General features: G+C 37.1%; 1 protein-coding gene across 1 annotated transcript; it reads right to left on the bottom strand.

Moving 5' to 3' along the window:
- Positions 1-856: 856 nt before the first annotated feature.
- Positions 857-7836, bottom strand: LOC108278579 (sodium- and chloride-dependent GABA transporter 3-like). The gene is given in 13 exon segments (XM_053687970.1): positions 857-946; positions 1101-1271; positions 2034-2134; positions 2238-2340; positions 3430-3567; positions 3680-3940; positions 4049-4183; positions 4349-4481; positions 4570-4634; positions 6355-6359; positions 7166-7285; positions 7463-7591; positions 7680-7836. Coding segments are annotated over 13 exon segments (1608 nt in total).
- Positions 7837-25126: the final 17290 nt, after the last annotated feature.

Here is a 25126-nt window from a genome sequence, read left to right as displayed (position 1 = left end):
TCACACAGTGAAGCTGACCAAAGTTCTGAACAGAGTAAGGGAAGTAAAACAGAAAAAAGAATAAAACCAAATAAAGACAGACAATAGACAATAGTAAAAATAAGATTAAAACGCCTGGGAGAAGAGATATGTTTTAAGCCTCTTTTTAAAAGTGGAAATAGAAGGTGCAAGCGGATGTCCAGTGGCAACTGATTCCATAAACAAGGGGCAGCAACTGAAAAGGCTCTGAGTATGAGTATGGTATGAGTGTATCAGGTACAGCAATGTCACTGCTGAGTCCACCGACAAAACTTATCCATCTAACGTAAGGTCCAGAAACTGATATTAATGGGGGAAAAAAGCTACAGGACAATACATAGGGCATGGAAAAAAAGATGAGATGTACACAAAATCAGCAATGTTGATTTAACACCCATAGTGTTGAATTAACACCCTACATGTATATAAATCCATTGGACTTAATTAAACACTAGGGATTTTACTGTGTAGTCTCTAACTATACAAGGTGGAGTAATGATGTAGAAAAAACAAGCATATGAGGTGTTTAAAAAACACAACAGTGTTAGTGCACCTTAATGTGGTATGTTTTTGATAGACGCTACTGTATGCTTGAGTACAGAGTACAGCACACACAACATGTCTGTATGTTGCTCTGGATAAGTGTGTTTGCTAAATGCTGCAAATGTAAACTGTGGTCCTTTTTCACTGATGGATGGATCAGATTGGAAACAGCACATGGGCTACGTTAAATTATTATAATGAGTGCAGCTACAATCTATTGGTACCTAATAAAATTACAACTACAGTATATGGATGTCTATATGGATAATTTCTTGTAATGATGAATATGTGGTCATCAAATTCCTGCCATTAGAGTCTCACTAATCTGCAGCTGTGCTCTTGGCATCGGGAGTTTGTCATCTGGAGTACATATACTTTTAAAACTCTGTTCAGAAAGAAAAACCACAGATTATACATTTTATTCTACACTTGTTTTGCAACCAATATGCTCTACAACGGTACCGATCAAAAGAGAATAAATATCAACTCAACTATGAAAGATGTTAACTACGAGGCATGTTTGTAAAATCTTTCCTTACCTGTTTTAGTGAACTTGAGTGGGTGTATAGCTTCACCAATCCCCATGTAATGACCAGAATAGGAGAAAATGAGATCATGAGCCATCCAAGACCATAAGCCCAGTCTGGATATACGTAAACATTCTTATACATGAGGGGCTTATAGCTTGCCAGATTAAAAATGAAAGCTCCCTAAAAGCAAAGGAAAGGTTGAGTAAGCAAGATAAACTGATGATGATGATGATGATGATGATGATGATGATGATGAATGTTTAGCTGAAAGATGCTGTGCATAAGTATGGAATAAAACACTTAGGGGCATGCTGTTTTATGCTCTTGTAGGAAAATAATCAACCGATAAGGTGAAGGTGGTGTGGCCCAACAGGAAATGAAAAGGTACTCTCCGCAGCTGATTATTTTCTTGTAACAGCACATTCTGAGATGTTTCCCCTTATACCATAGACAATGCTAACGCTTTTGTATTTGTAAAAGAACAACACATCATAGTTTTTATTCATTGATTGTCACATCGAATGTTGTGGAATAACTACAAGAAAGTTAGTTCCTGTTAAATTATACTGTAGTTATAATGAGATAAGGTATAAAAGAGAAGCAGAGATGCAGTTTTTGTTTTTGTTTTTTCACACTTTTTCACCAGTCTCTCTTTTTTCCCTCTCTTAATTTTGTGTCCAGAGCTTTATCTCTGGCTATTACAAAACACAGACAATGGAGCCTCCTTTTAAAATGCTAAATAAATGTCTTCTCACCAAAAATTTCACACGTTTTAAAAATCCATTTATGTGGAACATCTGCCATACAATAGAAATGATAACATATTAGAATATGCGCATTAATATAAACCTGTGCTTTTCCTTGCAGCTGACACTACTGTCTGAACTGCTCGGAATCGTGAATTCAACTGTGCTGTGGTATGACGTAAGATGAATAACTTACAAGGCACATCAGTGGTGTGAAATAACACCAGCAGTATTTCAAGAATGCACTCGGTGGTTTATCACACATATCCTCAATGACGTTAAACATGCGATCAGCTCCTGATTTGAGGGACATTCAAAATAAGGGGTGTTTACTATATTATATTTCTTGTATACATAGTATATAGGAAAAGACTTGTATGAAATAAACAATAAGACCTACCAAAAATCCAGCCAATTACTACAGTTTCAATCAGACCCATAAAAAGTAAGCAAGCACCACTACTACCATAATAATCAATAAGTTGGAAGATGAAAACTCCTCCCTAGGAAAAGAACAAAATAATGAAAACATAATCTCTGTGCCTTAGAAGCATTTTGAAAATAATACAATATTTCAAAAAATATTATAATAATAAGAAGAGTACTGAACTACTGTGCATTAATTAAAACCCAGTTTATTAGGTATCTCTACACTATACTTGGTACAGCAACATTTTTTATTATGTAATTACACACATTTCTAATCAGGTTTTATCAGGTACACCTATATCAGATCCCAATCTGTCCAAGCTCCTGACCAGCTTTTTCATGAGTGGATAACCACCAGCCTAGCCTCATTATGATTCATCCTGTCATCCATTCTTTTGTTAGTCTGTCTTTGCAAGCGGATAGGAAGGGTTTCAGAATGGGCTTTAGGCCATGTCAGAACGCTATACAATTTTTTTGCTGAGAATTACTGCTGGCCCGCCTTGGCTTAGGATGTTTCCGATTACATCCAGTCATGTACTACCTACACCTCTACCAAGTGTGTTCATCCCCTTATGAAAAACTGGCTACTAGTATTCACTTTAGAGTATGAACAGTGTTCCTAGTGAAATTGAGAATAACTGTGAGTCTTACTTGAGGACAGTATCCACAATCCACTTGGAAGACAACTTCAAGTAATTCAGAATGTTTTTGCATAGACTGCCACAATACTGAGTGAGCTTACGTCCTCAATTTGTCATAATATCCTTTGACCCCTGTGTCCTGGGATATCAAGCACTGCTATTCCCATGGAACCCTATGCAAATAGGCAATTCGCCTGTGGTTTCCTGGTTCATGCAAATGACTTCCGCTGACAAAAGCAGTAGATGATCCTTTACCATAGTGATCAGGTCAAATTCCCACCCGTGGATTGGCAGCAACTCCCTACAAGGGATCTAATAAACTCAGCCTGCAATTCAACAATCTATTTAGGGCCCTCCAGAAGATTAAGCATGTTGTTTACTGTGACTCACCATCTTTTCATGCCTCTTGTACATGCTGCTTATGGTAAAATGATCAAGGAGTATAAGCACAAGGTATGTGTACCTAATAAACTGGCAAATTATTGTGTATCAGGTACATGTGCACCATGTGTGTATTATTACCTGGGTTGTCATTAGAATCTGAAAGCAGAAGCAGGCAATGCAGAAGAATAAAAGAAAGAGCTCCCTCCTGTAAGGCCTCTGTAGTACAGCTCGGAACATATCAATTGCAGAGGATGCTACCAGCTCAAGTCCAACAAACTAATGAGATATAAAAGGTCAGGTTTTTTTTGCAATGTAATTTTTTTTTTTTACAACCATGCAAGAAGCTAGCAAAACCAAAAGCCAAAAGCCCAACAACTTCCTACATTACCTGTGAATCCAGGCCCAATAAAATCAACATGATAAAGAAGCAGGCTGACCACAGTTGTGGCATAGGCATCATGGCTACTGCCTGAGGGTAGGTTATAATATAGGTCATAATTCCAAGACAAGAAAAACATTGCAATCATTATCTCTTTTTGCTGGGTGCTCACCTATAGCAGTTGATTTTGTAACTATTGTAACTTCCAAGAACAGATAAGCTGCCAGTTGCCAAACCGTAGGAGAAGAAAATCCCTGCATCAATCCAAACCTACAGTGTGACATTCAAAGAATTTTTTTTTCAATTTAGATTTCATCATACAGTATGTATCTTGTCTCAACTATGGTCAAAATAACTTGACAGTCATGGCTCCACTACCTGTGGGTCTGTAAGCCGTGAGGGATGTGGGTACAGATAACACTTTATACCATTCGTCGCACCAGGTAAAGTTAGAGTTCTTAAAAGCAGCACGAACATCATCACATATGGAAAGATGGCTGTAAAATACACTGCCTGACAAAAATAACATAGGTTACAGACACACTTCTACAAAGAGCCAATGTTTTTTTTTATGTTTTTTTTTTTTTTTAAAGTCAAATAATTCTTATTGTGTACATTTATGTTAACTGTGAGTTTGAAGAATAATTTGTGCAAATATTTAGCAAACCAAAATCTGACCTTTCCAGTTGACTTGACCCCTTTCCAGATGCAGAAGTAACAGGCCACCCAACTAGCCAGTAAACAGAGAAAAATCTCCCAGTTCAAATTACCCAGTATCTCAATGCCTTGGGATATGTTCAGCACTCTGCCTCTGGTAGTCATAGAAGAAATGTTAGTGAAGTAGGTGAATCTATATGATATACTGTAAGTATTTTAAATGATAGTTTTTATGAACTTACTCCCAGAATTCAATGACAGAAGAAATACTGAAATTTCCTTGAGTGTTGTTGACAGTCACATTGATCTGGTTGGATGTGAGTTCTATTCACTAATAGGTACAGAGAGAGGAATAAAAACAGGAGGCAATCCAAAAAGTACATCACTACATATTAAACTATTGTTCTGAATGACAGATGTGATTCACTGTCCTTCAGCTAGAAGGTGCAATATGTTTATTACAGTGCTCATGATCTGGGAAAACCCTTCAAAGTTTACCAGTTACACACCTAACTCAGTTGGCCTCAGCCATTCTATAAAGGGTGGAAGGGTGGAGGACATCAATTACTCCTTATATATATATATATATATATATATATATATATATATATATATATATATATATATATATATATATACATACATACACACAGTATCTCACAAAAGTGAGTACAGCAGTCAAAACACAGAAGACGCAGTCTATGCTGGACAAGATCATCGAGGTTAAACATAAACTAAAGTCGAGGCATGGAACAAGAGCAGGACATGAAAACAAGAACGCCTAGCATGCATAACGCATCCACCATTACATTCAGTTATACGAATAATACTGCGCGAGGTATAAAGTAACACGAGGGCTTTAAATAGCAAACATAATCCAGCTGGAACACAGACAGCTGTGGCAAATAAAGACACACCCTCGATCATCAACCAATGCTTAAACAGAAGAAGGACCAAAACCAAAACAAAGGCACGTGTCCATATGCAACAGTTCAGTCTTGTGCACGCACGCTCTCTACAGCCGCCCGTGCATGTCGACCCTGCAGTGCCATCTGCTACTGTATGTGAGTCTTTGCTTTCAGTATCTGGTGTGACCCCCTTGTACAGCAATAATTGCAACTAAACATTTCCAGTAACTTTTGTTCAGTCCGCATCATCAATTTGAGCCCCTTCCTCAGTACAGAACAGCTTCAATCTGGGATTTTTTGAGGGGGGTAGTGGTGGCTTGGCGATTAAGGCGCAGGGTTACTGATCAGAAGGTAAGTGGTTCAAACACCAGCACTGCCAAGTTGCCACTGTCAGGCCCTTGAGCAAGGCCCTTAACCCTCTCTGCTCCCGAGGCACTGTATCATGGCTAACCCTGCACTCTGACCCCATGCTTGGATATGTGGAAAAAAAAGAATTTCACTGTGCTGTAATGTATATGTGACTAATAAAGACTTATTATTATTCATTATTCATTATTATGCATGAGGATGTATGCATATTTCAGCACACTCCTGACTGTGCAGGAACCTCTAGTGGTAAAAAAAAAGAAAAAAAAGGATATAAATGGCGAAAAGTATAATAGTGGGTAAACTGATTATGAGCCGCTTACATCCCACTTACTGTCTGTCATATCAGCATAATTGAGAAAGGAATTAATCATTTTGGTGCTCACAACCATGCAGACAAATGCAGATGCAGACAGGTGACAGCCAAAGTGTAAAGTAAAAAATTGTAAAGACACATCTACAGACTGATTAGGATGATGATTTGCTTAAAGATTTGGCTCATGCAGCTTTGCAGAGGGAGGAGCATGCTTTAGGCACCGCTGGAATCTCTATGCTGAGAGTGAAGAGTGGATCATCAGTCGTCTTTGTTTGCACAGTGCAATTTCACTTGATCTTTATTTCAAGGCTTTTAGATACGGGCACATTCCAAAGAGAAACTAGAGACAGGTCTGGCATTTCCCAATCACCTGCAAGTTCAATAATGACACATCTAACCTTCATTCCTATCACGCAAACCATAATACATTACATTACCAAAACTGGGAGCAGAAAAGACAGCAAAAATGAAACAAATTTCCATGCCAGATTTTTACATTTAAATAGATGTTACCCCACTCTTCCACCAAGGCATTTGCAAGTTCTCGATTATGTCTGGGGGAGACATGGCTACACGTGGTTTGCCACTGCAAGGACGATCAGATGTCCTTCCTGTCTCCCTGTCGCACTGTCTTAAACATCTTACATTACAGACATTGCAGTTTATTGCTCTGGCCACATCTGCAGTCCTCTTGCCTCCACGCAGCAGGACTATGGCATGTTCACGCAGGTGAGCAGACACCTAAGTATTTTTCTTCTGGTGTTTTTCAAAGTCAGTAAAAAGGTCACTTTAGTGCCCTAAATTATTGTAACTGTGACCTTAATTATTGTCTACCACCTGGGAACGGTTTCTGTCTTAAGGACTGTTCCACAAGGGTAATAATTGTTTATGGTTCATTGAAAAAGCATGAAAAACATTGTTTAAACCCTTTCCAATAAACATCTGTGTGTGTGTGTGGGATTTAGCAATGGCTATTGCTTACAGTTGTGCATAAGCACGATGTGATAAATACCTTGTATGTGCAATATGTTCTTGCACATACTATGGCTCTTAAGCACACATTTTTTACCATGTCCTATGCCATAAATAAGACCCCAGGAGCTTGCATAATAATAAAAAAATAAAATGTCAAAAAGTTTTCCCAGACCACCACACACATTACTGATATATAAAGTATCCGGTCTCAGTCTATGTGCATCTATAAGCCATTTGTGTTGTACCTGTGTTCCTATTTTGTTTGTGTTTCACAAGTGATCCATGGTAACTGGGAGCCCAAAGATGCTATGAAGTAGAAAAGACTCCAGGCCAGAATAATATTATAAGAAACGCAGCTGTACAGTGTAGTTACACAACCTCCGTGACCTAAACCTGCAAAGAGTAGTTCGTTTTAAAGTTATAGTACATCAGCAAATACTTCTGTGTAAAGTCAAAAGCAAGCAACTAATGGAGGCCAGGCATATTCTGTATCAACAATTACCATTATTTATATTAGTAATGACTATAGATGCATTCTTTGCAGAATAAAGGGATAAATAAATTAATTACCTTCTGCTAATGGACAGAGTCTTCCCCAGGATTTTACTGGACTCTGCTTTGTGTACTGGCCGAAAGAAAGCACAAAGAGTGGCACACCACAAGTCACAGCAAAGAGAATGTAAGGTATCAAGAATGCACCTACACAAACAAATAACACAAACAAGGCACATAAAAATGTTATGTTACTTCACTGCTTAGATCATTTTGCCAACCATCAGGTATTTACCTCCTCCATTTTTGAAACACAGGTATGGGAATCTCCAGACGTTGCCCAGACCAACAATATTTCCTGCCACAGCCAATAGAAAGTCCACTTTATTGCTCCATTGACCTCTTTCACTCAACTCTTTATTTCCAACTGTCCTTTTCTCTGATTTTTCCATTCTTAAACTCAGTCACAGAACACCAGAAAACCTAAATGCCGTGCTATGTTTGAACAAAAACTTCCTAAGAATCATGTGCAACAGTCACATATTATATCATCTGTGAGACAATGCTAAAAAGTATTCAACTATTCTGGAGAAAAAAAAGTGCATGTGGACAAAAAAGTAATAATATCTCATTCGGGGACGGACGGACGGACTGCATGCAAACAACAAAGTAATAAAATAGCATTCTGGGGGGAAAAAGTGCATGTGAACAAAAAAGTATTCAAATCTCATTCAAAAAAGTCCATGCCTGTTCAGCTTCATGAGACTTGGGGATAGCAACTCATAAAAATGATGTGACGTAACGTGCAGTTGTAACACATGTATGACATCAAAAACACAATATCAGTAAAGATGTGTACATAGACTGGGATGACAACAGAACAAGACTGATAATAAAATTACACAAAGACGACAGTAAGAATGAGGGGCTGCTAGCTCCTTAACTGTAAATTTATCTTTGGTAAGTACTTTCTTGTTTTAAAATACCAGGAACTGTTCATGATACTACCAGATGCATCCGTTGGTGATTTGTCAAAGAGAAAGGAAGATAAGGTAGTTAAAATGCAATGACATCTGCATCTGAAAAATAAATAATTCAGGTGCTTTCTCTTTCATGATATTAACTAATAAAATAATAAACTTGTCTGAAATCATGTCATTATGTTTGGTACGCAAATTATTAACTGTTAAACTGTTAAACTGTTAATGCACAGAGTAAAGTCAAAATAAATACATAAATCAGTAAGTAAACAAATAAACAATTTAATTACTTACTTACTTAATTAATTAATTAATTCAACTGAATTCTTCACTCAGCTTGATTGTTCTCCTGCTGTTGTCCTTCTCAATATGGAAATTTCTATGCATTATTTTTCTTTACAAGCTAAACCAAATGTGTTCAGTGTAGAAGGGATGGATAAACAAATGGTATCCAAGAATTAAAAAAAGAGCAAAGAGGAGTTTAAAAGTTTAAAGAAATGTATATATTTAAAAAAAAAAAAAAAAATCTAATAAAATTGGATATTGGGTCATATAATAGTATAAATAAATTGCATAATTGTATATATTATGTTCTTGATTTTAATCTGTAATTTATTCACTGTTTTAGAGGGAAGAGGTGAAAGGCATTACTTCTTGCAGAGGCACTGGTATTAGTTAACGAAACAGTGTATTAGGTGTTGAATTAAGCATGTAGGACTACAAACCCTGCATAATTACCAACAGTTTTAAGGATTTTGGTCAAATTAAAATGAAAATTCACTGACTAGGTGTCAGAGACTACTGTGACAGAGACACGGGAGGAGTATGAAAAAAAAGGGTTTGGACGCCCTTGTAATTGTAAAGTTTCTGAACTTATTTGAACCTATTAGAAATAACAAAAATTCTCCAATTCTTCAAACCTTGTGCTAACACTCAACAACCATATGCTGCTCTAAGCAGCTGACTGAAGAACTGAAAATGGAGCTTCATAATGCACAGGAAGGGAAGGCCATAAAAAGATATCAAAGTGCCTCCAGCTCACAATTCCCACTCTCTGATTTTTATTTTTTTTGTTTTAACTTTAGATAGATCTGGCTTTAGACTGGCAAGAGAAGCAAAGCAAATCCATCATATTACACTAAGAACTTGCAGTAAGGTTTAGCTAATACCTTAAACAGAGTGGTGCACCATTCTACTGTGCAGCATTGTTTGCACAAACATGATCTGGAGGCAACAGTCATCATAAGGAAACCTGTGATCTCATTACAAAAGTGAATGTCTCATGCAAAACAAATATCTACTGTAGATATTTGCTGCATATGTACACAAACAACAGACAGAGTGTTCCGTCCTGATGCTTTAAATTTAATAGAGGGAACCCTCTTTTCTATTGGGGAAAAGTCAAACTGCAAACTGACATGAAAGTGCAATTTATAGCAATGGCCATTTTCCCAAATGCAATCGGTGCAAATGACTGAACTCATACTGCTATAAGGGCGCCTAGTCCGAATGAATCTGCTTTTGTCAAATGCAATTTCATGTTTATAAAAACACAAGTCATTTTCATTCACTAATCCACATAGTTCAGAAGCGAGACACTACAGTACACTGCATTTGGAACGGCCGGAGGATTCACCAGCTGGCAAGATGTACACCACTGATGAACATTACTGTGTATACCCAGCCAAAAATGCATATATATAATTATTTTGTCAAATTTGCATAATTTTTAATGGCCATTACTATGAATATGATGATACTAGAAATACTGAAATTTATTTGAGACATGGTGTGATAGTTATATTGATCTGGTTTGATGTGAGCTCTACGCAGTTCACTATTAGATACAGTAAGAGAGGAACCAAACAGGAGACAATGCACGGAATGCATTATCTTTACATATTAAAGTGTCAATCTGAACAACAATGTGATCAACTCTACTTTTGCTATCAGCTTGGAAGGACATTAGGTTTATTGTGATGCTCATTCCTATTAAATGTGCATTTGCTTCTAAAAAACAACAATAACAACAAATGGGCAAAAATATGAGTAATTCAGGTGCTTTGTCTTTTATGCTTATCGCAATTTAATAAAAGAATATACTTGTATAAAAACATGTCAGCATGTGTGGTGCAAATTGTTCTGTGAGAATTTTCACTATGTAACATGTTAAATTTATTAACTGTTAATGCAGAGTGAAATACAGAGTACCTGAAAAAAAATTTAAGGGGTCAACACCCTATAGCAAAAACACATTAAAATACACTTTTTTTAAAAATGGTTTGCAATTATACATTAAGCAGCTGAGGGTCTGGGAGGAAATGTTCAGTGCATTGGCGTATGTACGTCCTTGAAAATGTGTTTTTGAACAAAGTTTCACCTTGAGCAAAAGAGACTAATGAGTGTTCAGAGACTGCAGATACTGACATGGCGCTTTCACAGGTCAGATTTATTCACCTTGTATTCACATACTGTTAGTTACAGCCAGGTAATTAGTTCACCATTGTCCTCTCAAATTAAGCTGTTTTATTCTAAAGCTTGTAGACTTAAATCTTCTAATAATTAATTTTAAATAAATCTTATAATTATTAAATTATCGATATTACTATGGAAAAACTAAACGTCTTTAAAAAGGTTTAAAGCCCAGCACCATGGGTGGGCTTTGGAGGCCAGGCCCACCTTGGCTGAAGTTTTTTTCACTCCAAGAAATCCTTCCCCAAGCAATATTTAGTGTAGTAGACTAATTATGAATTTATTATCATTAGTTGTATGCTAGGATTAAGTATGCTTAATATATATTATGTGTATATTTCCCTATTTTCAGAAATTGACAGGGTGCTCAAAAATGTTGTCTCCTGCTGATGAAGAATTGTGGTTGCCATTGCAGGTGAAATTTGGCACTGACAGGAAATATCCATATCCTCTTCATTTTCTTCACTCAGCTGCATCATGCTCCTGCCAGTTTATCTCATAGCTCAGAATGGAAATAATGTCTATACAGTCTATTTATATTCACCTGGCAGAAGCTTAGCTAAACAATATACAGGCGGTGGATAATAATTAAGCAGATGGTATGCAAGAATCAAAAAGAGCAAAGAGGAATACAATGAATAAATGCAAAAAAGAAAGCTGCTTAAAGATGCTTTCATGAAACATAAGGTGAGGTCTCAAGTGTTCCATCTAACAAGCTTTGTCAAAATCCATCAATCCATCCATTTTCTTTACCACTTTTCCTACAGGGTTGCTGGGAACCTGGAGCCTATACTAGGGAGAGCTTTCTCAAGGTTTTTATTGTAAATTAGAAGTATAAGGGGAAGAAATAAAATAAAATAAAATGAAACAAAGAAAGATTTGATATTATAAACTAATTTGGCATACCTGTACTACTTTATAACATTTTTTTTTTCTGGAATTGAAAGTTCTCATTACACTACACACAGTAATTGAATATAGTATGTTGGTTCCAATACAATAGAATGAAATTAATCATCATTATACCACAGTGCTGTCAAATTACGTCTTTAGTGTCGGCACCCAATTGCTCTACCATGAAGCTGTGGGCAAAAAAGAGCACAAACCCAGCTACAAAACTAATGAATGTAAATGTAATGTAATGTAAATGTAAATGAATGTAAATGTAATGTAAACAGTTACAGGACTAATACTTCTGATACAACCTTCACCATCTAATTGCAATATGTGAACTAAAAGTTTATATACATATTTCTGCAAAATATTTCTGTGATTTTTCCAGATTTCCAGATGCAAAAGTAACAGGCCACCTAAGTAACAAGTAAACAGAGTAAAATGTCCCATATAACCTAATTGAGCATGCATTTCACCTCCTAAAGAGGCTAAAGAAAAAATCTTCGGGACTACAGCCCCCAATGCCCAGGCCATTTTTATTATCAAAATGCATTTGACCATATTGTTTTCTTAACAATCAATTTGTAACACAAGTAACATAATTTTATTGACATCAACTGTAATCAAAATTTCATAAATTTCAAATGTAATGAGTTATCTTAAAAAGTCATTAGAATACAGCAACATGTTACTTTGTATACCCGTTATACCCAACTCTGCTTGTGGCCTTACCTATAAGACTAAAGCTAATTTGCATTCAACTATTGCTGAGAACAGAATCCTCTCACAGAAATGTGGCTGTGGATGCTATTTTCTTCTCCTGGACCCAAGACCCCAGATACAAACCTTGACCTTTTTGATTTGAACTCCATAGATGTGGGCAGTGGTTTGCTGGTGTGCACTGAGGTGTGCAATTTAGAAGAATATGTTTGTGGCCTTAGCATTGGATTCAGCGAATATAGCACTGTCAGCAATAAACATCAGATCTGTTACAAAATGGTGTTCATCATACTGAACTCTTCACCTCCCTTTGAATGTTTCCTCATAATGGCATTAAGCACCTTTTTGAAGACATTGAAGAGCCTGGCAAACAAGATGCAAAACTCTTCAGACATGTCATTTTGAAAGATTATGAAACTGCTTGAGCCATTGCATATTGCTTGGAGGAAGCGGGTGATTTTCTGGGACACATTTTTTTCCCCATAATGCTGGCCAATGCACACAATCCAAAGATGCTCTGAAATCAATGAAAACTTTGAATTCTTTCTTTCATGAGTTGCCTGATGGCAAAGATTTGATTGCAGCAGCATTTAACGCTGTAGTTATGTCTGAGGTCTGAATAGAGATGTGCACAATTTTGGTATTAAATCCTCACTAAGCATGTGCAAATCAACTCTGGATATTGCCCTGAGTGCTTGAGTACATGGTGAGAATTATTCCCCAGCTCTGTCTATAAAGTAAAAGGTACACATCGTCACTTTGCAGACATAAATGTTCTAAGTTCAAGTAGCAGCATGGTGTAATTACCTCAAATATAAATTAAAGACTATCAAAAAACTTTTGTTTTCATTCATTATTGTTATACATCCGCTGGCACGTTGCAAGTTGTAGTTTGTTTTGTGGTGGGGGTGATGTCCCTAACATAATAATAATCACAGTCCACAGTAACAGTAAGATCAAAGGATGATTTGCTTACTATACCAACCAGATTAGTCAGTATAAAAACACATTAAACCCCTATTCTGAAAAAAAGAGGAAAGAAATGGACTACTGTTGCATTTTAATAGGCAGTGTTGTATAAAAAAAAAGTCAACGCTTGCCCTTGAAAACCAGTACAAGACATCAAAATGGCTCTAGTAATAGTTAAAGTAACCCATGTGTGAAGCTACAGATACAGAGCTAAAATTATGTCCATATAGCTTTAGCTGGTCATGGCTATGGCACCTAGTTCAGTGCATAGAGCAGAAGCGACTAGAAAATTTCACTGAGTGAGCATTGTGTATACAGGACTGGTGATTTCTGCTAAGACTGAACTTTAGTTCCATATACTACTCTAGTAACTTTGCTGCTGATCAGGGCTTGGCTGATTTGGTGGTGTTAGAGGGGATTTGAACACTTAAAGACTGGATATAGCTCATGTTGTTGGTCTGGTTTGATGATTTTAGAGGGGATCTAGACTCTAAAATGTGGCTACTAGCAGGTCAGGCTGGTTCAGGAAAGATCAGGCTAGTTCTAGAGGGTCAGAGTATTCTGGTTTGATGGTTTTAGAGGAGTTCAGGTCACTTGGAGATTGGGTCTAGAAGATCTGGCTGGTTCTATCTGGTCAATGTGGCACAGCTGACCTGGCTTGACAGGTTGGATCGAGCTAGACAGGTTGGATCTAGCAGGTCAGGCTAGTTGTAGATGGCCAGGGTATTCTGGTTTGATGGTTTTAGAGGAGATCAGGTCACTTGGAGATTGATTCTAGATCTGGCTGGTTCTATCTGGTCAATGTGGCACAGCTTGACAGGTTGGTTCTAGCTAGACAGGTTGGATCTAGCTGGTCAGGCTGGTCTAGTTTGACAGGATCAAATGAGTTTTGGACGCTTGCCCTAACACTAGCTAGACCAGGCTGGGAAGCAAGTTGAACCATTTTAGGTTTTTTTAATCCAGGGTCGGGAGGAGGATCCAGTTAAGTGGCTAGCTAGCTAGCAATAACCTCATGTGATAACTTTAACTCACACTAAAGACAAGTATATAGCAAAGATACTTCTTGCAAAGTAACTTGGCAAGAACTTTCATCCCAGTAACACAAGTCCATTCTCTGCATCCTCTCTATTGAGAAAACAATATTTTTTTAGTTATATGCAGTTATATGGCTATTGCTTCATGACAAGTGAGTGCAATTCATCGAAATTCATTTTGTGCACTGAATATGTAAATGAGAGCCCGATTTCATGTACATTTTCCATATATTTAAAAGTTTTAGAACTGCCAAAATAATGTGCTTGTGTGAGCATAGGTTATTGAGAGCAGAGTGCATTATTCACTGGAATTATTATTGTGTAGCTTTTTAATTGAATTAACTGTAAATGCAGTATAAGCTACAGAGAAGGAAGTAAAGTGAAAAATAATTTCAGGGTGACTTATCAGGCCAGCACAACATCAGCAATGCTCTGCATTCTTTCCTCCGTGAGAGAAAGGAAACAGTTTACTTTCTTTTGAAATTGCTTGCAATTACTCATTCTGCAGTGAGCATCTGGGAGGTCTGGGAGCAAATGTTGTGTGCGTTGGTGAATGTGTGTGCTGCATGCATGCACTTTCAGCGGTGTGAATGGTGGGAATATTAACATGCATTTGGAGGGAAAAGGGGTTTGATATTGGTACAGCTCCTAAACACTCATTTTCTTGAGCCATTTGTATGTCTGGTTTTATTAATGAGTCAGTGAAATATGTCAATCCTCTTAAATGTCTGTTGTTTAATAGCTCCATGGTTTCAATGAAGGCAGTAACATTTGCATTTGCCCTTGAGAATCTGGCTTTGAACGGACTTATGTGTATTCAGACACTGAAAATGCTGACATTGCTTAACTGCAAGTCATGGCAGTGCATTTAAAAGAGCTGCCTTTTAGTAGTTTACTTCAATTTATTCACATTTTATTTTCTCAATTATAACCGCAAAGTGCTTTTGCTGTGTCTTGTAGTGAATGAGTTCAAGTAAAGCCAGCTTTCTCTCTACAGTCCTTGTTGGTCTGATTGCTAATATCCAAATTACTTTGCTATCGCATGTCATGGATATCCCGGAAGCGATTCCAGACTACGGTTCCCAGCAGCCACTGCACCACATCATCAGTGTCACATGACCACCTGCACCTGAATCTGTTTCATGTTAACGAGCATGAGGCAGGAATACACAGTGTATGGCAGGGGTGTCCAATCTTATCCGGAAAGGGCCGGTGTCGATGCAGGTTTTCAGTAAAACCAAGCAGAAGCTACCCCTGAGTCTATTGAAAGCCAAGACAAAATGATTAAACAGGTGGAATCAGGTGTGGCTCCTGCTTGGTTGGAATGAAAACCTGCATCCACACCGGCCCTTTCCGGATATGATTGGACATCTCTGGTGTATGGGATGCCAGTCCATCTCTCTGCACCATGCACCCGAGTGGCTGTTGCTAAGGTGGTAGAGCGGGTTGTCCACTAATTGTAGGGTTGGCGGTTCGATTCCCAGCCCACATGACTCCACATACCAAAGTGTCCTTGGGCAAGACACTGAACCCCAAGTTGCTTCTGATGGCAGGCCGTCTCTGCTACCATTGCTGTGTGAGTGTGTGAGTGTGTGTGTGTGTGTGTGTGTGAATGGGTGAATGAGAATCAGTGTAAAGTGCTTTGGATAAAAGAGCTATATAAGTGCAGACCATTTACCATTTATCCATGCATTCAAACACTCATTTACATCTAGGGGAAATTTATCTTAGCCAATCCACCTAGGACGTAGGATACCAGAGAACCTGAAGGAAATGCACATGGACACAGGGAGAACATGCACAGAAATCCTGCTCTGACAGTAAACTAAACTCAGGATCAAACCTGGGATCCTGGAGTTACACCAGAATAAAAAAAATCCACAAATATTCCACTTCTTGAGATTAAACTGCATTTTTACAAACCAAGAAAAACAAGTGAAACATACAAAAAAAAGAAGTGCTATAAGTGAAACACACACAAAAAAGTGTTATATGGAGGTAGTTTGAGGTCATTTGACAGTTAAATTACTCCTCAAAGCTGTTACAATTTTAAGAGTAAATGCACTAGGGTTCTCTTGTGGCTATTTTTCTAAATAACACCATGGTATGCAATAAAGTCCTGAATTTCACATATTGAGTACTTTATGATGTTTTATTTTCTCACAGTAAGTAAAAAAAAAAAGGCACAGATTAAAATGTTTCTTACACCTAGTTAAAATCATGGCACAGAGTTAGAGTGTGTGAGGAAAGAAATACAAGGAGAAAGAGTGAGTAATAAATGATACAAGCTGATACAAAATGATAATCACAACACAGACTTTTATGATATTTCTGAGATGTAGGGTTTGAAGTAAAATCATAAAATGAACACATGCTGCATTTTAATTTCTCCAGTGAGTGAGTGAGTGCATGAATGTTTTCTTCACTCTTAGCTGACACACACAAGCAGAGCTCTCCAGTAAAGCTGATGTCCACTGCAGTCTACAGGGAGCGATAAAGAGAACCAGCAAAGCAAAATGCAGTGTCAGTGTATCATGTTTATTCCAGTTCTTATGGCCAATGCAATGTAAGGGTTCTTCAGTTGTCCCTGTGGGGGAATCCTTAAATGTTCTAGGAAGAACCCTACAACAAAGACTTTTCCAACAGAAAGAGTTCCAAAGAGAACCCATTCGTGCAAGCTAATGAACCACTGACAACGAGTTTTTCAAAGAGTGTATATTTCACTTTACAACACAATTTCACTATGACCGCCAGGCATCAGAGATAACTTCATCATCATCATGAATAAAATGTGTCATGTCACAGCAAACCAGTGACTCATTTTCCCATAATTCATCTCAGCCTACAAACAACAAACTACAACACACAGACACGGTCACCTTTTGCAGAATACTAATCAGACACACCTGTTATTAATCACACACGCACACAAACACACACACCGCCCTTTAAAAGAGACTGTTTGTCCATACTTTGTGAAGTATACTCCTAGTTACCTTTGTCTGTACCAAGCTCTGTTGTTGGTTCTCTAGTTTTGAATAAGTTTTGCCCTTGACTCTGATTATCTGCAGAACCTGTCCCCGTCTGTTTGCATGATCGCCTGACCTTTGCCTGGCCTCGTTTTTGATCTTTACCCTGTTAAGCTGCCATACCTGCAATTTCTTCCATCTCAGCCTGTGTTACATGACAAAATGAGACACAGTCCTCATGAGAGTGGTAAATTTACACTCTTAGACAGTCTAGAACCATCATGGATTCTTCAGTATCCATTTATCATAACCTTTTAAGGTTTTTTGAAGAACGCTACGACAAATTATTTTCCTATCAGAAAGACTAGAAGCCTTTTTTAGATGCTAAGAACCCTTAATTATCCAGTGAAGCATTAAAGAACCCTTGAAGAACCTTTTTTTTCCCAAGAATATATGCTTTAACTGGTAGTGTGTAGGACAAACTCCAACTTATTGGCAATTATTTTCTTCTTAATACATATTTAGTTGAACTATCTCAGTACTTTGTACATCCGTGAAAGCTTCATGAAGGGTTCATTTGATAATTTAGGGTACGTCGTGTCTGAAAACGGCTCTACTTGGAATGCGTTCTGATAGGGTAAGCACTGTAATATCTCAACAATAGATATTCAAGCAAAGAGAGGGAAAGGCAGACAGACTGATAGAGAGTGAGACAGAGAGAGAACAACTGAGAGAGAGAGAGACTGAGAGAGCGAGACGCGCCTTCTTTACTAGTCTGGCACTAACAGAGGTTAATGCATTGTGCTGCAGTATGACACACACCTGTCACATTCTCCTCCTGTGCATTATCTTCAGTTCTCAGAGGCATTAAAGCCTGTAAGCTCCTCAAGCTGCTGCACACACAGAGCCCCCACTTCCTCTCGTCATGAAGAACAAGGGCACAGAGTCGTATGCAAATGACAATCTGTATCTGTATGTGAATCAATAGCTTAGGTCCCTGCTGTAGAGGAAAAGCATAAAGGATGCTCTGAAAGACTGTGCACGTGTGTGTGAGAGGACATGTTCTTATATCTTGGCAGAGACCGAATGTCCCCACAATGATAGGAATATCTGACAGTTTTAATCTTGTTGGGACATTTGGCAGCTTTTAATTAAAAAAAACTTTCAAGAGATAAAATTTCCTTTTGGTTGTGTGTGTGTGTGTGTGTGTGTGTGTGTGTGTGTGTGTGTGTGTGTGTGTGTGTGTGTGTGTGTGTGTGCGCGTGTGTGTGATTATGCCAGTGGTGTGCAGACTGTATACCATTTCCCAGCAAGGGAAAAACATTTTATTATTTAATCATGAATCAATGGTGAACTTATATGAATTTATAAAGGTACTATTGAACCAAGAGAAAGACAGAGAGAGGGGGAGAGAGAGAGAGAGAGAGAGAGAGAGAGAGAGAGAGAGAGCGGGAGAGAGAGAGTGTGTGTGTGTGTGTGCGTGTGTGTGTGTGTGTGTGTGTGTGTGTGTGTGTGTGTGTGTGTGTGTGTGTACCAGTGAGAAACAGAGAGAAAATGTAAGAGAAAGAGAGTTGTGACTTCAATTAAAATGTTCTGCTTGAGAGAAGAGCTGAGTGGCTGTACATTAGGTGCTAGCTTGTGGGTGTATGATTAAGAGAATCAATTCATCAATAAATCTTTAAATACATTTGGCAAGTAAGCAGTATGTGATCCCTCCTCAGCTCTGTATATTGCCCAGGGGTGGCCCAGTGGCCCAGAGGTGGGAGGACTTTGAAAATACATGCACTGAAGCTTACTGTAGTGACAGAAAAAAGGCATGAGGTCTTGTTCTTACATCACTATGATACACTAGTCTAAATTCTCAATATTATCAGAAACATATCAGTACCAGTGACTAATTTCCCGATCATCAATTTGCTTCAGATTCCAAATCAAGTCATATTGAGTACAATTGATCAAAATCTCATTTCTATGCATGTATACAGTAAGACCAATACTGCACCTCCAAATTCATAAGGGCTCTGAAAATACAACTATATACACTAAGTGACCAGTTTCTTAAGCTATTCATTCATTCATTCATTTATGACTTTTGACATTCCTGTTTGGTGTTGCAGTGGCAACATGCAGAGATGATGAGCCTAGACTTCTCTATCCAGCAGATCCTAGAGATCATGGATCTGCCCTGGGGTCTCTATCCAGTGATACATATCTGATACATCTTTAAGGCACTAATGGATTGTTGCGTTCCTCATCTTATCACAAAGATTAAGCCTAGCAACCCTGCTGAGAACCCTAATTTCTGCCACCTGTACTTGCAACGTTCTACTTACCATCACTACTTAGCTGGTAATTATAGGTGAGGATAGGGAGTTTCATGCATAAAATCTGAGCTAGGAATGAGGCTGGGTGTCATGTCTGTTGGGAAGCATGTGGTGACTGGGCCACCCACATTACCTAGAGTGAGTGAAGTGTATTTCATTTTACTGTTTCATTAATTGCTTTATTGAATTGGTACAATGTGTGCCGTTTTATAAGGAAATGAGCTGTAAGGTTTACTGAGCATCTTGTAGATCCAGCCACGGTTCTTCTGGAGACTTTGACTCTCACACTTGCTTCTTATTTTGCAGCAAAACCCAGCAGCTTTCATTATGTGTTTTTTCTCTGAAATGTGTCTCTTACCACTTAATATGCTGCTTTCTTTACAGACATACAAACGTTTTTCTGTAACATTTCATTTTGTGCTATAAAACTAATGTTCTAATCTAACATGTTTTTTGTACTGACTTGATAATGTAGAAGTCATAAAGTAAAAAATCTATAATCAAGTTTGTACTAAAAAAAAAATAGGGTGTCTAAAACTTTTGCACAGTACTGTACGTCCAATTGGACACAAATGAACACTCTTACTGAGTACCGTCAGCACAAGCAGCTCCGATTCTCTTGATTTTTTGCATCCAGTGCTACAATGAACATAGACAACCTCCTTATTTCCAAAATTAAACCAAATTTTATTGCATCTATATAATAATAATAATTAATCTAGAACACAAGCAAGACTATTTAGTTAGGTGGGAAGAAACCCTTAAAGACAGAGAGAACCTGTGAAACTCCACACAGACAGTAAGCCAAACCGGGGGACACTGGAACTGTGAGGTCGCAGTGCTACCTGCTGCACCACCATGCCTTCCTGAAGGATATTGTGGAAAAATGCCGAATACTAAACAAGAATTGTTTTTACCATGCTTCTTTTTCCTATGAGTCAGCTCCCCTCTTGAAATAGCCTAAACTGAGAAGGGTGGGGGTGAGGGAGGGTATTGCGATGGACATAAAGGAAAATTGCCTGCGAAAATGTCATGTGTTTCACTGCTGCTCTGTCTCTCTGCTTCAGTGAACACATCCCAGAAGAATTCTGCTTCTGAAATGATAGAAAATATTTTAGCAGACCAAGTGAAAGAAATGCTGACGTTTTCACACACACAAACACACACACACACACACACACACACACACACACACACACACACACACACAAATTTAATTACACACACATTTAATTACACAATTCCAATATGAATCAGTCCATTTCATTAAGAAAAATTCCTGTTTTATTCAATTCAAATCAATTAAATTTCAGTTGTATAGCGCTTTTAACAATGACATTGTCACAAAGCAGCTTTACAGAAATCCGGATATAAAATGATCCCTAATGAGTAAGCTAGAGGTGACGGTGGCAAGGAAAACTCCCTGAGGCTACAAGAGGAAGACCTTTTGAGATGAACCAGACTCACATGAGAAGGGAACCCATCCTCATCTGGGTGACACCAGATAGTGTGATTATAAATCATTGTACGTCTATAACTGTATAACGTCAAGTAGTGCTAAGTGTGTTAAAAGGAATTTGACTATGAGAATCATTACATTTTTAAGTTTAAGTTTCTTATAACAGACTGAAGATATTAACATTTCATTGATGGAGACTTGAGAGTAAACTGTTCTTAGCGATTGCTGTCTTTAGGTTATCCAAGTAAGAACATCTACATAACATAGATCCATAATGTCCATAAGACAGATTATTAGGTATGTTGAATAAGAAGATATATCAATGTACACTATAATAGGACTAGCTCTTAAACACCACTTACGTGCACTGAGTGATTATCTTTACTTTCTCTAAGCTAAAGTGCACAAAGGAATTGACTAAATGACTCTCAGGCTTCTTTTGTTCTACAAACACTTGACATGCACAGAGAGATGGGTCCAGTGTACGGAAGATCTTTAGAAAATTACAGTATCTGACTTTTCTTTAGACTGAACAGCCTGTAGAGAGGATAAGTAGTCTAAGCATGGCATGTTGTGGTTTCCCAGCCATCTGATTATTATATTTAATTTCGCCATATGGAGCAAAATGCCTTAATTATAGAATAAAATAGATAGCTCAATGTGTCCTAGAAGATTGTCACTTCAATTGATGCTAAGTTGTAAGAATGCAAAATGCATATCAGTCCTTATAGTATTTCCCAGAGTTATTTTGTGATTGTTGTGGCCAAAAATGCTTGATTTTGCGATGCAACTTGCTGTGCTTTTTTGGATTTTTTGCGGAAAACTTATTGAATTGGCGAAATTGCAATTGCACAAAATTGTTTTGCACGGCCTTTCACAATGAGGTTTGTTGGTAAATGAGACCTTTATGCTGTACTCATGTTCAATGCACGTGACACGAAGAGGACTTTGGTTGAATGGACGTTGTGATGACGTCACATGACACATCTTAGACCAAATCTGTGGAAAATCTGCGGTAATTCTGAAACATTTAAAACTCCTCGGAATATTGCAGAGTTGGCTTGATTTTGCATTCATTTCTGTGATCGCAAAATCACAAAATCCTGGAGCGACTGACATATTATTTTGGCGTGACATGTAAGGCACAAATCACAATGAGTGGTGCTGTTAAAAGAAAATAATCAATAATGAAACAGAGTTACTGTTATCAGCCCAAAGTTGATTCTTTTCTAATAACAGTAAGTCCCTTGTTTTATTTGAGAGTTTTTTGGTTTTTTAAAAATAAAAAATTTTGAATTCCTCTTATACCACAGCAATTTGACAATGATTATAGTTTTTCATTATTAATGAATAACATGTCATACTTTTATATGTTTCTAGTTACATTTCACGTTATGGACCATCCACAAATCAAGTTAATTCCTGTTATCAATTTCAGTGGCAAAGAAAAATCTCCTGAGATGACATGAGGAAGAAATGCTGAGAGGAACCAGACTCAAAAGGAAAGCCATCCTCCTCTATGTGATACTGGATAGTGGGATCCTCAAATAATGCTAGATATGTAACAAATAAACTATAGTTAACCTCACACATACTAGATAACAATAGACCAGATAAACTAGTGACTAATAGCCAAGATCACAAAGCAAATCTAGCAATCTACAAATCTAGCAATTAGTGGAAATCCCCAAATAGCGCTAACATTAGAGAAACAAACTACCATAGTAATATGTAAATGGTAATATTTTCTGTCTATGCTCCTTCACTTTGGAACTCTCTTCCTCCTGAACTCAGGGAAGCCCAGACTTTTGGCATTTTTAAAGCTCTTCTCAAGACACACTTTTTTAAACTTGCATTCGACTGCTGATGTCTTTTTAGATTGTTTTATAATTATTTTTATTATTAATGTTGTTGTTATTGTTCTTATTAACTTTTATTTGTTTTATTTTTCTGTGGACTGTGATTTTATGTACAGCGCTTTGAGAAGCTGCTTTAAAGGTGCTTTATAAAATAAAGTTTATTATTATTATTATTATTATTATTATTATTATTATTATTATTATTATTATTATTATTACAGATTTTCACCACATTTCCAAAATGTCCGAAAACAAAGCTCAAAAATACTCAGATATTTAGTTCCACTGCCAGAAAGTATTTAAACAGCCTATATATATATATATATATATATATATATATATATATATATATATATATATATATATATATATATATATATTTAAATATACATTTATTTAAATATAATATATTTAAATACTCTAAAATGTTACAAGGAATAAAAATGTATAAGTGAATGGAGAAATGTTTATTGTTGAATGTTCACTGAATTTAGAAATGTTAGAAATGGCTTTCATTGAAACAATCTAAATATAATCTAGAAAAGATAAATGATAGAAAAAGCCCAAAATCGTTAGGCACTTCAGATATTTATGTTTTCAATTTATTACTAGCGCTGTCCATGAGTCTATCTATAGGCTTAAAGCTTCATCGTCTAAGTATGCCTACCTTTATTAAAGCACTCATTTAGAGTCCCATTAGGACCTGAGAGAAAGCAGTTAATAAGTTCGAAAAAGATTTAGGTTTCCTGATTTAATTGCTGTTCTGCATCATTTCGTTTCGTCCGTGCCAATAATACGGATTCAACTGTAATAAAACATAAACTCCAGGGTTTCGAAAACTTTTGCACTGGCAGTGTACCATTAGAGTCATAAATCATCATCCTTGGATGCACTGTCAAACCGGATGACAACCGGGCCAAAATTTTACGTTGATAAATCAATTTCTTTAAGCTGAATACACTTAAATATAACAAAATTTTCAAATAAATTTTTGTTATATTTAAGTGTATTTGGCTTAAAGAAATTGATTTTTCAAATTAAAAATTTGGAGGTAATTAGTTTCCTCAATTTTTTTTGAGTTAAATGAACTTCTCTGGTTTTACAGTGTGTAATATCAACAAAACTGTGATATTTGTTTTCATCCATCCATCCATCCATCCATCTTCTGTACCGCTTAATCCTTTTCTGGGTCACAGGGAAACCTGGAGCCTATCCCAGGGAGCATCGGGCACAAGGCGGGGTACACCCCGGACAGGGTGCCAATATTTGTTTATCATATCGTCTTTTAATATCGTTTCAGCCCTTGCATTTGGTAAAACAAATCTTTGCACACGTTGTATATGTTTTAAGATTTGCATATGGTGTGAGATACAAAAACAAATATGATTTTACACATATTTACTTCAATTTATACATATTCAGTCCAGGCTCTCGGTTATGCTGTAAAACCTGGCTGCAGGAATCTGAAGGAGTTATAGATTCATTTTGTCCTTAAACTTCTGCTATTGTTTTTTAGCCATACTACACATAAAACTGTGTATTTTTAAAAAAATAACTTTTTAAAAAGTGCATTATGTAAACCTGCTCTTTGCTTTTATTGGATATATTCAAGGGCGGTTTGAAAGCGTTTAAAACAGCACTTATTCTCAATCCTATTTTAAGACACGTGTGCCCTGGCCTCACCGTTTCTGTAAAGCAGAATGCTTATCAGTTTGTGCTATTTTCTCTTGCTACTACTCAGTAGAAACCTCAGTTAAGTATGACGTGATAAAATGCCTACAACAAACTGATATCAGTAATGAATTCAGGCAACACTTTCCAATCTTTCCAATAGCTCACCCAGTCATAATTCTACAGTACGTGTAGAAGTGAGATTAGATCTTTCAAGTCATTGATTTCGGGATCATGCTAAATGGCAGGCCCATTTTTTCTACTCTAACAATGAAGGCTTTCGAACAATAACTCTGTATGACTGCCACCATTTAAATGAGAAATATCTACCGTATATGAGAACTGTTGCTTTTTTTAACTAATGGATTTGCTCCAGAAATTTCTGACTGAA

This window comes from Ictalurus punctatus, chromosome 18 (genome assembly GCF_001660625.3).
Source record: "Ictalurus punctatus breed USDA103 chromosome 18, Coco_2.0, whole genome shotgun sequence".
NCBI classification, from domain to species: domain Eukaryota; kingdom Metazoa; phylum Chordata; class Actinopteri; order Siluriformes; family Ictaluridae; genus Ictalurus; species Ictalurus punctatus.
Note: the sequence above shows the minus strand (reverse complement) of the source record. Positions and strands in the feature narration are given on the sequence as shown.